General features: G+C 46.3%; 1 protein-coding gene across 1 annotated transcript in view; it reads left to right on the top strand.

Moving 5' to 3' along the window:
- The first annotated feature begins 11633 nt into the window (after window positions 1–11633).
- Window positions 11634–15359, top strand: part of odad2 (outer dynein arm docking complex subunit 2) — a 48368-nt gene continuing 44642 nt past the window's right edge. The window contains exons 1-5 of the mRNA XM_060045032.1: window positions 11634–11734; window positions 12550–12794; window positions 13460–13617; window positions 14268–14478; window positions 15130–15236. Of these exons, the coding sequence (XP_059901015.1) occupies window positions 12568–12794; window positions 13460–13617; window positions 14268–14478; window positions 15130–15236 (703 nt within the window). The 5' untranslated portion in view covers window positions 11634–11734; window positions 12550–12567. The remainder of the gene's footprint in view (window positions 11735–12549; window positions 12795–13459; window positions 13618–14267; window positions 14479–15129; window positions 15237–15359) is intronic.

The raw sequence follows: 15359 nt of genomic DNA on the forward strand, positions 1-15359 counted from the left end.
ATGTCCATGACCCATGTGTATTAACACAATGTTTTAGGCTGAGACGAGAAGAAGAGTGAGAGCAGAGGGGCACATGACTGGAGGGGAGACGAGAGGAAGATGACGCCGAACACACGTAAAGGGAGATTAAGTTGTGGAAAAGCCCAGAGAACCGGTCCTGCGGCGGTCGGACCTTGCCTTGCCTCTCCCCGCGTCACTGAGGTTCTTGCAGCCGTTATTCAGAAACCATTAAAATGTGAACATGGGTCTCTCGCTCTCCTGACGCGCACACCACAATCACTCAGATTTACGGGGCTGAATTACAACGTCTGGACCAATATCCCGGTTGGCGCTTGACGACGTGATAGGTCCGGCCTCCGTCACCACATGACAAATTGCGTATGTCCTCGCCATGGCCATCGAGAGACAAGAAAAGGGGGGCAGGAAGGCAGGGAGAGGGAGCAAGACGAAGACGGGATCGAGACTCGTGCTGAGGCCCGAGATGTCTCATAAAGGGTCTTATTTCTGTTCTGGTCTCTCAAGACTCTCATTCAGTCTCTATGTCTCTCGCTCTCTTTCTTTTTGTCCCGACTTGTTCCACCGTGCGGCCGCTGCCTAGCCTTTCATGTGGCGACCCGGTCCATCAACGTGGCTTTACGGCAGGAGCCAGCCAGCCAGCCAGCCAGCCGGTCTGGTACCCGCTCTGTTATCCTCATCCCTGGTTACTGCCCTTCAGGGGTAAGACAGAGGGAGGGAGGGGTGCATGGTAGATTGACCCTGCTCTGGGGCCAAGGCGTTTCAGCCCACTCTCCTGTCTCCTCCGCCTGCTCATTAGTCCAGCCATTGCCTCATGTCTGCAGGCAAAGGTTACCCTCGTACCTTGAGCTGGGTTCCTTAATCACTGGTGCTTTCAGAGCGAGCGAGAGAGAGAGAAAAAGCGAAACACTAAATGAAGGAAGGAAGGAAGGAAAGAAAGAAGGGGGGGGAAAACGTGGCTGAGTGGAGTGAGCGAAAGGTGACCAAGGGATGCCCTTGTGTTTTGTTTTGCACCCTGATGAGAATCCTAACAAGCCTAAGAGCCATGGGAAGGTCAGTCATCAACACGAGGTGGAGTTTGTGTACACACTGCTTGCAGGGGCGCGTAGGGTCAACTCTGTGTGTGTGTGTGTGTGTGTGTGTGTGTGTGTGTGTGTGTGTGTGTGTGTGTGTGTGTGTGTGTGTGTGTGTGTGTGTGTTCGGATCAGAGTGTCCTCACTGGTTGGGATTCTGCTGACATGTTTGGAGGTAATGCAGGGCCACGGGCCGAGCCAGTGCACACTGTGTGTTTTCTTAAACTCTCGCTGTGCCCCACCACCGGTGAGTCTCGCTGGCCCCACACCAGGGCTGTTTTAATTACACGTCTTGGGGCTGTCGTTTCAGAGTCAGGGGGGCTGAGGAGTTCACAACCCCCCCCACCCCCCGCTAGTGTGTGCTACAAATTAGCGCACGTCTCTCTCTCCGGTGCCATGGCTTCCTCAAGTTTTGACTAGCGAGCACAAAGAAAAACGATATGAAAACAAAAACGGCTCTCTAGGAACAACTTCTCACCAAAACCGGGCTGGGCTGTTTTTACAACAACGTTGCATTCTCTGTAACACAGTGTGTTATCCCGACTTAATTCACATGGGGGGCTTCGTCCCTTTATCGGGGGGGAGAAAAACAACCAAGACATGGAAATGTAAGTAGCAGAATAGCTTTGCCTCCTCCACTAAGCACACACACCTCAGGGGGAATGTGGTGGTGGGTCCAGCTGGGGGACGAGTGAGGGACCAGGAGCGCCGTAGTGAAAGTGAATATCCGTCGTTGTCAGGCAGCGACCCTTGTTTTTCTGCACGGCACCGGCCCTTCGCTAGACACGTTGACCCCTGCATAATGACGGTAAGTGGATTACAAGAAGGCCCCCGGTCACTGGTCGTTAGCAATGAGTCCGCTAGAGTTACGTCCATGTGGCAGGGGGCCCCACCGCAAGGGACAGGGCCCCGCTGAAACCGTCCAGATACATGAGACCACGCTTTATCCGCTCAGAAAACCTCTGATGAGCTGAAGGATGTCTGCCACTGGGACCTACTAAAAACTTAAAAAGTACTTAGTGCTTGATCAAAGATTGGTACAAGACATGGGTATTTCCTGGGTTGAAGGCCTTGTATAGAGTGGCGTGTAATGAATAAATTGTCAGCCCACAGCTTGTGTTAAAAGTTTTTTTGAATAATATTGAAGGTTTTTTTAGTTACATTAGGGTTACTGTGCTTTTCCAGCTTTGCACTTAAAACTGTAACTGGGTTTGCTATAGCAATTATCCCCAAGGAAACGCAGATATCATCTTTATTGCTGTTTTTTATTATACATGTGGTTATGTTGGTTTGTTGGAAATTACAGAACACGCATTCATAGTGGTTTTCTTGCTTTTTAAATCCCTTCCACCAAGTTTAATTTATTCTGTCTAACTAAGCACTCAGTAATCTTCTAAGCTGTAACCTATTTGGCAGACGGAAGACGGCTATCTCTGTAAAAGGTGAGTTTCTAATGTGATGACTCGTATGTACAGCCATGACGAACAGTCAATGAATGTTTTACTCATCCCACTATACATTACATACTTTCAGAATCCTGGACAGGGAACCAATTCAACCTTCCTGGCCGTTGGCTGCTTATTAAATTGCAGACTGTAGATTTGCGGATTTAGATAATATGCTGGATTTCCTGTGGCTTCACAAGCCTTCATACGGTTAGGATCTGATTCTCTTCAACCTTGCCTCTAAGCAAACAACTGACACACATAAATTGCTGTCTGGACAGCTAATGAGCATAGCATGCTAGCAGAACAGTCGACAGCTTTCTAGCATGTAAGGAAGGAACTATCCATTCCAGGACATCGTCATTTCCCAGCCCATCAAGGCCTTGCAAAAACCATGACGGCTTCAATTGCTATTCTTCTGTATTTTGTTATTTTACGCCAAAGAGCACTTGGCACGTCTACGGATAAAGTGCATAGCGCTGACCTGCGCTAGGCCTGATCATGGTGAACCCTGACGCATCCTTTAACTTTTTCATAGAGCCGTTGATGTTATTTTCCACTGCCTTATTTTGGCAGGTGGTCATGCTCCCCCTTGCATTGAATGTAACACACACACACACACACACACACACACACACATCGGCAAGGGTGTGTGCGTGTGGACGCTCACACGCTCTCTGTTTTTAATAAGTCCAATAAGCTAATCAGACGCCCGGCCAGATGACCTGGCGAGTCAGCACGTCTGGGAAGTAGAGATGAACCACAGGATGAGTCAAGAAAGAGTGGTCAAGATTTAAAAACAACAAGAACCAGGGGCCACAAAGAGAGTGAAAAGGACAGAGAGAGTAGAAAGTAAAAAGGATGTGGCCGCAACACTGTTTGAAGTGTGTCACATCCCTCTACAAGGTGACATCATGTCCAATAAACAACCACAGGCTTTGCTTGGACAAGTATCTGGTCTGCTGAGAAGATTAGGAGTGGACAAGGCTGTACCAAACCCTGGCCAGGCTAGGTGGACCGCCGGACCCCAGGGGAAAGCAAGAGGTGAGCCATGGTTGGGGGTGGGTGGGTTCCAGTGGGGTATGGTCCGTTCCACACCACGCGTTAAACTGTCAAAGTGCTCATGACTCACATGAAGGGAGCCACGAGGCCCGGGCCCTAACACAAACAAACCATGAAGCTCCTCACCTTTGCCAACTCATAACAGTTAGTTTAACGCTGAAGTGTGAGGGTTTTCAGAGCTCTTGAAGTGTCGGGCGAGACCGGGGCTTGCTGCTAGGGTCACGGTACAAGCACAGGGCTCGGAAAAAAGTAACGGTTAAAATCGACATATTGACAAAAAAAGTGATCTCAAAACGCGAGGTGGGGGAAGGAGCTGCTTTGGGGCCTTGTTAGTCCAAAGACGGCGAGTTGTTGCAGCAGTGAGCCCCCATGTGTTAGCAGGTGTTGATGAGTTAGGGGCATTACCTCGGCGGCCTGGAGAGCCCTCAGACTTGGCCATGACTCAACAGGTCTTAATGAGTGATGTTCCACAGGGGCAGCCCCCGCCGCTGACCCAGAGCCAGGAAGGCAGCGAGCCCCCCCCACCCCCTACCTCCGCCGTCACCACCACCATCCCCACTTTAACTTTGCTTTAACCTACGTGGTGAAGGGTGGGAATGTCTACACCCAGACGGCTCTGCAGGGCCCCAAGAGAGTCTAGGGGCCCGGGCTGTGAAGACTGGCCCCAGACTCCTGCTTCCTCTCCTGGAAGCTGAGGGAACCGAGAGGAGGGAAGCACGCAGACGTGCAGACGGGAACAATTGGTGCTCGGCCCTTTGTGCAATGGGGACGCCACGGTCAGGGTTGGAACGCCACCACGGCCGCCCTCCCAGCATTCGCAGGGTTTGTGGAGCGGAGTCTTGAAAGTGCAGAGTCGACTTCTCCCGAGGGCAGCTGTCGGCTGGTTTAGATACTGAGCAGGCTTCTGCTTGGTGTGTTTGGTCGTATCGCTTGGTTGATGGGATTTAAGAGGATCTAGACGAATCCGTGTCAGGACATACACACGTGTATGCAGTATGTGTGTAATACGATGTGTAATCGTGTCCTCATTTGATTCCTGCTCCCCAGTTACCCCTAAAACCGTGTAGCTATTTCTACTGTATCTTTCCTTCCTAATCCCTTTTCCTGAAGGAGAAAAAAAGTTTAGAAACCTGTTGAATTATATGTACACTTTAATATCTTGGTGTTGGGTGCTCATTTGGCCAGACTCTTTGTAAGTGATACTTATTAAGATAAATAACATATAAGTAAATTGAAATTAATGGATTTCACTTGGTGCCGTCTCATTGCAGGATGCCAAAAAGGTTATGGCTGGGTTGAGTTATATTCCCTCTGTTAATTACTTCCCGTTTCATGGTTAAAAGGTCTTTACCACACAGGTGTAATAGGGTGAACACAGGTGTATCTCGTGATGCTAATTATGTGCTCTGGCATGCCTACAGACCCATAATTAGCTTAATGAGCTACACCTGTGTTCGCCCCTACTACATAAGACCTCTGTGATAAAGAGCTATTCACGCACGTTTACTCGCTGTTTCAGAATGAATAAGAAAAAGGTTATGTAAAAAGAACAACTGTTAAAAGTTAAGCCGTGAATTGTTTGTATGTATCAGACATGAACAATGGTATGGCATATCAAAATAAATATGAAAAATAAAGTTTGATTTTAAATGAAGAAAGATGCAGCAGGCACAGAAAGTAACAAAAGACGAATGTGTCGATCGTTAATCAAGAGGAAAACCAGAGTCCTGCAGACAGGAGGAATCTGTAAAAAGAACCGTTGCAAAGAACTTTATAAATTGCATTTGTCTGTTCACAGCGAAGCCATGTATTCTTGTGCACGTGTTGCTGTACAAAGACTCAATGTTTCCAAGGAGTTATCCTCCTCCCCTACCCCTCTACACCCCTCGCTCTCTCGCTCCCTCTCTATCTCCCCCTCTGACTGTGATGCTGCTACCTTGTGCCAAGTGCTGGAGTAGCCCCACCACAAGCTCTCAACTAGCATCTCAAGTGATGATGATGGGAAGAGAGAAGTGACCCCTATATACAGCGCAGTCTCGCAGTCTCTCTCTCTCTCTCTCTCTCTCTCACATATATATAAATATATATATATATATATAATCGTACATTCCCCTTCTATCTGCCTCCTGTCTCCAACTTGTTTGGTTTTAACCGTTGAATGTCCATCTTACCTTGCTTTCAACCCTCACCCCCCACATAGGCCCACTTAAGAATTTGAGCCTCTCTCTCTCTCTCTCTCTCTCTCTCTCTCTCTCTCTCTCTCTCTCTCTCCCCTTGCGGTTATTTTTCATCTTCCTGCCCTGTTTCCCATCTTCTCTGCTTTATTCCATCTCTTGCCGAGACCTTCTGTCATTCCTGTCCATGCAGAGATGAGTGTGCGTGTTTGTGTGCGTGTGTGTTTGCGTTTTGGAGTGTGCGCTCCGCCGAAGAGGTTTTTCTACAAAAGCAAAAGTCAAACTGCATTAGGGCTCTCTCTCTCTCTCTCCACGCGTGAGCAGTGGTGAGGCGGAGCCGAACACAGACAGCCCCACCGACCACAGTTTGAAAATAATAATTACACTGTTGGAGACGGAGCTCTAGGGGAGACAGGGAGCAGGGGTGGAGCTCTCTCCGCTCGATGGGGGAGTGAGCTGCTGGTATAGAAGGGATATGCTGCTATCTATGGCCAGACTTCATGGGGATGATGTGTGTTTGTGTGTGTGAGTGTTTAAAGTAGGAATCAGACTTCTCAGATCCTCATTAATCACTTGCTATGTCATGTAACACTTTCCAAGTAAAAGGAAATGGCTTAGACTGTTGACACTTTCACTGAACTAAAACAATTAAATGTTGTTTCTTTTTCTTTTGACAGCAAAGCTTTGTGATGTGGAGCATTTTTAAACACACATGGGGCATTCAAAAAAAGGTCTGTGTGGATGTATATTTTCTCTACATTGCTTAGATTATGGGTTTCAAAATGTGTGTGCATTGGAATGTTGAAGTTTATTATATTCTATATGAGGTAGGGGATATATGTTCTGGTTACATGAGTATTTTCAGCATTCTGGGGAAATTCACAGAAACCCTTGTAAAATGCCTGCATGATTTTTGCAACAACATCCCAGACCCAGTGCTCACAGTAGCAACCCACATGGGCAAAACGTGTTCCAATGCATTTCGATCCTAGCTCTGTCACCCGTTTTCCCATAAATCCTCATGGCTATAAATCTTGTTTAACTTCTAAATTTGACAAGCACCACACATGCTCCAAAAAAAGCATTGGTGACCGGTTTTACCAACTTGAAATGCATACAGGCTATTTGGAGACCGCAATTGCAGGTTAAAGTCCATTTGAGGCCGGTGCACTGATGTTCATTGTTACAGAGAAAATACATTTTCAACAGTATCGGGTTTTGTTTGCGGAGGCCGTTTTAGAAATATATATATCATGTCATGTTAGTCTTAATTCCCAGATGGTCTTGTAATGAATACTTCGTTATACATGCAGTGTCAGGAGAGTTTGGCGCCGCTCATGGTACGAGACAACTTTATGTCGAAATAATGGTGCAGCCTTTGGGTGACCGTGATTGCCCAAATGTATATCTTCATTAATGCAATGAGATCACTTAAGAAAGTAAGCTTTTGCGTAGATGTGCTCCTTAAAGATTTCTTTGAATTTTTTGGCACTGCACTCTTTGCTTTACTTATCGCTGCTCGCAGACCGGGGAACCCGATTACTCACTTTTATTTGCCTAATCACAGAACTTACTGAGAATGACCAAATGCTCTGCCTGCTTCCTATAAACTGACATAGCTTAATCAGTTGCGGCTCCTCCTAGGACTCTCAGACATGACTACTGGATTCTCTCTCTCTCTCTCTCTCTCTCTCTCTCTCTCTCTCTCTCTCTCTCTCTCTCTCTCTCTCTCTCTCTCTCTCTCTCAATGAAAACCCATGGGATGTTATGGTTTATGGCCAGGTGACATGCGGTCATAGTTTATGTTGTGTTGTCCAAGTTATTTTCTTGCATTGGTTTTATATATTAAAACGATTCCTATGAGTCCGTGACGGATCAGTTGCTGGCAGGTGCTCAGTACGATGACCAGTGTAACCCGTGTCTCTCTCCAGTCCATTTTACAATGTTTTTTCTTCTTCCGGCTCTAACCCAGCCCGACCATAAACGGAGCCAAACCATGTTTGACATGAAGCCTGCAATAACACCAGAGGTCTCTCTGGAGAAAGTGAAAATGGTTGAAATGAAAATCAGCGGGAGATACACTCATAACCGGACTTCGTCTGAGAGAACTCGGGCACATAAAGAGCCAACTATAGTCCTCTGCATGGCTCCTCTTCACTGGTCCAGTGCTACTCACGCATGTTTCGGTGTGTAATATATGTTTTACTTCGGCTTGTTAATGGCGTGTTATACGCCTGCAGCGATTCACCCACCAGGGTGAATGGATGTGATTATAATGCTGGTGTTTCTGAAGGCCGTCTTGGCATACATGTGTCTTCAGCATGTTGTCTTCCACACGGCCCCGTCGACTCTGTCACAACAGTGTCTGAGCGTCGGCATGGCTACGGCTTTTGTTTATTATGCAGTATTGAGTTCTCGTCCGACGGTATCTAAGACCCAGCAGATGCTGTGTGTGTCCGCGTGTGAGACCACAGAGCATGTGTTTGTTTTACTTCTGTAAAAGACCCCGGCAGTGTAGACTGTTTTATTTAAGTCGTTTTAACGAACAGCAATTAGGCTTACTAATGAGACCTCGGGTTAGATATATTAGGACCCTCATTCATCCTGCTTTCTCTTGCCTTTTCCTTCCGTCTACAATTTCCTCCAGACTTTCTTTTTTGGGTTTATTGCATGCAGGCCGTCCCTCTCACTCTGCTTCATTTTTTATCTGCTCCCTCCCTATTTTCTGAAACACACACACACACACACACACACACACACACACACACACACACACACACACACACACACACACACACACACACACACACACACACACACACAAAAACCTGCATACGTACACTTACTAAGAAACAGACACGCACACACACCTGCACACTCTTTCCTAGAGACATGCACACACAACCCCCCCCCCCCCCCCCCCCCCCCCCACACACACACACACACACAAAAACCTGCATTCGTACACTTACTAAGAAACAGACACGCACAAACACCTGCACACATACTCTTTCCTAGAGACATACACACACACACACACACACACATCCCCCTATCAGGCGTTGCACTCTGTTATCCGATGCACTGGTGTGCTGGCTCTGTACCACCCCCTCCTCCCTCTCCTGCACTGTACCCCATTGCGGCTGTTTGGCTTCTCGGAGCTACTTAATTTAGACAGCTCCCTTCTCGCTGTTCCAAATAAAACACCTGGAAGCAAGCAGAGTCTAGGAGCCGCGTCAATTTGGCCCTGTGAAAACAACAACATCCAAAATGATCTCTCTTAAGATGAGATATCGCTTCCTGTCCTCCCTGGAGGGAGGCTTATTCGCAGATTTATTCACACACCACCGCATCCCTCCCCCCCAATCACCACACACAAACCCACACACACACATGCACACACACACACGCGCACAAACGCACACACAAATGCATCACTGCTGACTTCTTTATACAATTCCTCCCCACCCCACACCACCACCTCTCACACACGCACACGCACACGCACACGCACACGCACACACACACACAATGCATCACTGCTGTCTTATTCACACACCAGCCCCCCAAAGCCCTCTTCTTTGCTCTTGGAACTAAATAATTCCACCTGCTGCGTCACCATCCAGTCCCGCGTCGAGGACGAGGCGACATCAACGTCGGACGGCGCCCCTGGGTGGCAGCGTGCAGGGGAGCGAGGAAAGGGGCGAGGGGCAGAAACCAGCCTTTTCATTGGCCACGGGATATACTTCTACTCTCTCCGACCCTCTCTTACTTACGTGAGTGTTTGTGGTTCCAGTCAGTCAGAGGGGCCGCGCCACACGCAAGCAGCTGCCAAACAATATGTTAAAATGGCACCGGGTTGATTTGCACAAATTGCAGCAGGATTCTTTCTGTCAGGGTTGAGGGGAAACGGGGAGTTGGATTGGAATGCGTGTGTGTGTGTGTGTGTGTGTGTCAGTGTGTGTGACTGTGTTAGTGTGTGTGTATGTGTCATTGTGTGTGTGTGTGTGTGTGTGTCTGAAGGCTAAAGTGGCAGTGATGATGGTGGGCAGTTCAATTGAAATGAGAACATGTCTCAAGCCGGGGCTATAAATTATATACGTCTGTGCCGAGTTTGACCTCTAGGGCGGCCGAAACCCCTTCCCTCCCCCGTGTACTTTGGAGCGCCGTAACGGTTTTCTACAATGTTCTACTAGGACCCCATCTGCTGGGTCCAGACAACGCCTGCTAGGCACCAGAGGCACCGTTCAGGTCTCCACAACGCAGGGTTCAATTGGGATGGTGATCAACCATCAGAAAATGAAACGTTCTCAATTGCAACAGATAAAGTAAAGGATTACACACAAGCACACACACACACACACACATGTCCCTTCCAGCCCATACGTTTGCCATGATGTATCAATTGGACACATAGCCATTTCTTTCTGCACATACACACGGACACGCACGCTCAGGTACATATACACACGCACACACTTGCGCGCACACACACACACACATGCGCGCTCGCACACACTCGCTCACTCGCACACACACACACACACACACACACACACACACACACACACACACACACACACACACACACACACAAGCACACTCTTAAGTGTATAGGATCATGTGCATCTTTTCCAGGATCCTCTCCCCTGATTTGAACCCAGGTGACAGCAGCGTTTCTCCTCCACCCCTTCTATCTCTGGGGGAGGATTTCAGAAAACATTCCACCTCCATTTTCTGAATGGCCCTCTGAAAACATTTGCCCACACTTCTGCCCGCCACCTTTGCATGCCTTCTACACTGCCTCAACCCCGCAGGCGTGACATCCAGAAGACCAGGAGACTCGATGAGTACGAACAAAGGGCCACCCTTCACACCCAGCCAGGTCCTGTCTCCTTCAGGATTACTTTCTGTTTTGTAAAGACAGTTCCTCAAAACTGAACTACTGAACTACAAACCCAACCCCTTAGTGTTCTTTCTATAGATCTGTCTGAGACTCCTTGAATTCTTAGAGATATTTTCTCATAAATGTCTTCTAATATTTTTTTTGAAGGTAATTTAGCTAATCTATCAATCATAGATAATAATTGGACATTTATATATTTTTTTGCTTTATTTGTATTGTTTTTTTTATATTATTATTATAAAGGATATGAATTGGAACCTTTGTTTCTCCACAAAAAGTTGATTTGCATTAGATTGATTAGGTTTGAACTGAATGAACTTATTTGCGTGTGTATGTCTAAACAGAGAAAATCCAAACCCAAATAGAGCATTTTCAGTACCCAATGTTTGTCTGTAAAAAGTTGCCAAACCAATAGTCAAAGAGGAAATATGCTCTCAAATATGTGGTCGTGCGGACACTCTAAAAGGAAAGCATAGTAGCTACAGTGATTTTGTTATTCAAACATTTTATTTGATACTATTTAGTTCTGGGGCATTTGGCTCCAACAAGCCGCCTCCATGAATAGATTGCAACTTGATTTAATCACTGTATTGCAGAGATATATAACAGCTAATATGTTTCATTTTCTATGACATGTTTTTTTATCTGATGAAACACGTACAAATTCTATCCCCCACGTCGTGGTGAGTCTCTTCGTGCCCTGGTTTTGGATTGTCGGTGCCGTTAAAGTATATATAATCTTTTAATACTTACGGCACCGTAATCCAAAACCAAAGTGGAATTTAGATGGAAAAAGTGTGTAGTTCAAAAGGTGAGCAGCTTTTACTACTTCGCCACCGAGAGAGTTTGTTATGTACGATCATTCAAAAACCCCATGTTATTTCCCATAGACATTTGACAGATGGAACTGGAGCCTCGGAGGCGGGACTTATTCTTCAGAGGTCTGTTGACTGTATCATAGCAACCGGTAGCGTTTGGTTTCTATAGCAACTACAGCCCAGCTGGTTGGTAGCATAGCTGTTAGCAGCATTTGCATCCAAGGACAACTTGAAATACCAGGTAACTTTAAATCAAAGATTACGTTCATAATAACACTTTGTAGAGCGATGTGAGTTGGTTAAGACAAGATTCATACGTTTACACAGCCAATGCGTCTTTTACCGTCCCAAACTAAAGGTATAAATTAATGTCACACCGAGATTCACTAAAGACATTAACGTCCGTTAGTAATACCAAGTGTTTTGAATTCGTCGTTATCAAAACGTAAATTTGCCATCTAAATATCCAAAATGTGACGTATTATTACATAGGCCTTTATTAAAAAAACATGCTTAAACATTGCTTTGAGTTCAAAGTCTAACTTCTCAGAGCCAGTCTTTGGTGAGTTATTATGAATGAACGTTAGCGGCTGTAGCACTAGTGAGGCAGACCTCGCGCCGTGGTGAACGCGACACGTCCAGAGGTCTCTGCCTCTGTTGCTCTGTCGGTCACTACTGCGTTCCTGTATAGAGGGTGCTGCAGTTTCAAGACCGACGTCCTAGGACCGCATTTTTAGGGGGGGGTTAAAACTACTTTCTGTCCATGTACATTGTAGTTATAAAGGTTTGTTTCACACAGATACTACTGACACCGCAGCCTCCTCTATTGCAGTTAAAAACTACTCCTGTTGGTTCTGTCTCACAAGATGGCTCCCAGTGTGACGTTACACATTTCCTATACTTAGGGTACTTTAGGAATGTAATGGAAGAAACATATTCAAGCAAACCAATGATAACACATATAATAAGACTAACAATAATGCTTATTTTACGATGTAATTGTTGATTTGTTCTCATTTTGCTGTTATCATCCGCATGTGTCATTTGCGGTTCCAGAGAACTCCAACCGATGCGATGGGGGCATCACTGACCAGGGCCGCTCAGTGGACCACGGCCAGCTCTGGTAGTACTGGCAAACTGGAGACCACTCCAATCAATGAGTCGTTGTTGAAAGACATCCTGCACTTTGTGGAGCAGTTTGGCCTCAGGCATCCACAGGAGGCAGCTCACGTGTTTGAAGAGCCACTGCAGTGGACTTGCACCTTAGTGGCATCTGATTTCAATACCGACTACGACATCAGGTTTGTCTAATCATCAGGCAGGCTGCAGGCAGAAGTCTGCTTTCAGTATTATCTGTGTGTGCGCAGGCACTGTTGTTAGTAGTTTGGTGTGTTTGGGCATGTGGTTTCTGACCTCAGTATACACTGTTTAGATGCACCGTATAACGTTTTTTTATGTTTTATTTTCAGTTGGTCGCTAGGTAACCAATTAATCGCATACCTACAAGTAGATTCATTCAATATAATATAATACAATGAATTATATGTTCTATAATTGTTATATATTTAATAGAATAGATCCAATTATGTTCTAGGATGTTATTATGTTTATTATGATGTTATTGGAAAGAACATATTATATTATGTTCTTTCCAAACAGCACACACGCACACACACACCGATCTCCACACAAATAAGATTGATAGCGTAACAGCAACTAGATACATTTTAGATTTGAATTACACGTTCTAAAATCATTAAATATTTAATAAAACATGATACAATGAATCGTATGTTCTATAATCATCACAATAAATCGAATAATCCATTCTGTCCGAGGTTCGCACAGGCACACAAAGCCTCGGAACCCACAGATAACTGCCAACAGGGGATCGGAGCCATGCGGCCTTCGTCGCAGATCTCCACCACGCTCGTTTCACAATGCCGTGTTTCATCCCATTTTCCAGCCATGCCGATGTACGGTCCCAGGAAAACGACTGCAAAGGTCACCCCCTGCTCCGGCTTTCCCCCCCGACCGTAGCAGTGGGGAGCTTCAGCCAGCTCTCTAAGCTGGTGCAGCTGGCCGGGGATAGGGGGCTGACGGAGGTCGCAGCCTGTCTGGAAGGTATGGCAAGAGGCAACCGCAAGGACCAGATTTGAATCCCATTTGCATCCCTAAGCAGGGCCGCCGCCAGCGTACTTCCATACAACCCACAGACTTAATTTGTTTGTCCTGCTCGTTATCCTGTGCTTCTATCCAATTACACTGCCGTGAGATTATTTTTTGTTCTAATTGTTTGCAGAGATAAACTTGCCATAGGGGCACATGCCAAAGCCGGTTAGGTTGAGGATAGATATATTTGGCTAACCCAACATAATATGACTGGGAGGAGGGAGGGGAGGAATGGTAGAACATGCGCCTCGTTGTCCCGATTGGCTGAGGAGGTTTTGAGGAAAGAGTGGGATGATTTAGTTTTAGAAACGGAAACGCCACATTATACAGAGGCTCTGGTGTGTCTTCCTCCGAGACCCCAATGTGATCCGTGTAATGCGCTATATAAATTTCATTTATTATTATTATTATTACCTGTTGTTTACTCTAGAGGAGCCTAATGTTCTTTTCCACACATTGAAGACCCTACACCACCTTTATTCTGGCTTGATGGGGGGGCGGAGACACACAAGGGAGTCATAAATAGAGCTTTTGGTTAATGTATAATAACAACAACAACTGCAAATAAAATGGCACTTGCAATTGGCATCCTATTTTAAAAGCAAACCGAGATCTGGTGGTGAAAGTCCTGGGTTCCAGCCTCGCCACGGTCCTGGAAGGAGGCGCAGACACGTCGGCGCCGGAGCTGGTGGAGAAGCTGAAGGCAGAGGGCCCAGAGCAGGCCCAGGACTCTGAGGTCAAGGTGCAGCTCTTCCTCCTGCTCCAACAGCTAGACAACCAGCTCATCAGCAAGGCCCTCACAGACTTCTCCAAGTGAGTGCCTTGTGCCCGGTTACCAATGCCCAATGCCCAGGGCCCAGTGGCCAGTTGCCCAGGGCCCGGGACAACAGTGCCTTCCCGGCTGCAGTAGGCACCGTTCCTTCCCAGACCAGAAGATCTGGAAAATTAGGAATTGTTTATTTCAGGCCAAGAGTTATGTTGTGTACTAAGACACAGGAGTTGAAAGAATGTTGGAGTGAAGATTATTCATTTTCTTGGTGAAATTGTAAATTGGTAGATTAATGTAGGATTGGATTGTTTTGATTTGGCTACATTTTAGGAAAGTCTGAATTCAACAAAACAAAGCGGAAAACATTCCTGTCATTTTGCTGGAATTCGTAACTTATGTCTGGGTACAGGTAAATGTCTGCATAATCATAAACTCTGCTTCTAATAAGGAAAGAAATAACAAAGACAAGAGTGAGTCACAAAAGGTTTTTGAAACTTTAACTTAAAGTAAACCCAAGTCGACAATCCACATCTTTTGAATCTTCCTGATCATACTGACCAGCTTCCACTCCCAGAGTGTGTGTTTGCTTCTGATTAAGTCAGGACAGCTACATGACAGATAAAACGAGGAGAAAAAATATATCCCTGTATGTTTTGTTTTGACAATTTTTTCGCTCTCGCTCTCTCCTGCCACAGAGAAGTGGGAGTCAGGCCGTGGGCTGTGAAGAATGAGGTGAAGCTGTTGAAAGGCTTCTGCAGCGAGGGAAACAAGCGAGTGTTGAAGTCTGTTCGATACACATCAGGTTTGAATTAGCCCTGTGTGTGCGTGTGTGTGTGTGTGTGTGTGTGTGTGTGTGTGTGTGTGTGTGTGTGTGTGTGTGTGTGTGTGTGTGTGTGTGTGTGTGTGTGTGTGTGTGTGTGTGTGT

The sequence above is a fragment of the Gadus macrocephalus genome, chromosome 23, assembly GCF_031168955.1.
Source record: "Gadus macrocephalus chromosome 23, ASM3116895v1".
In the NCBI taxonomy this organism is placed as follows: domain Eukaryota; kingdom Metazoa; phylum Chordata; class Actinopteri; order Gadiformes; family Gadidae; genus Gadus; species Gadus macrocephalus.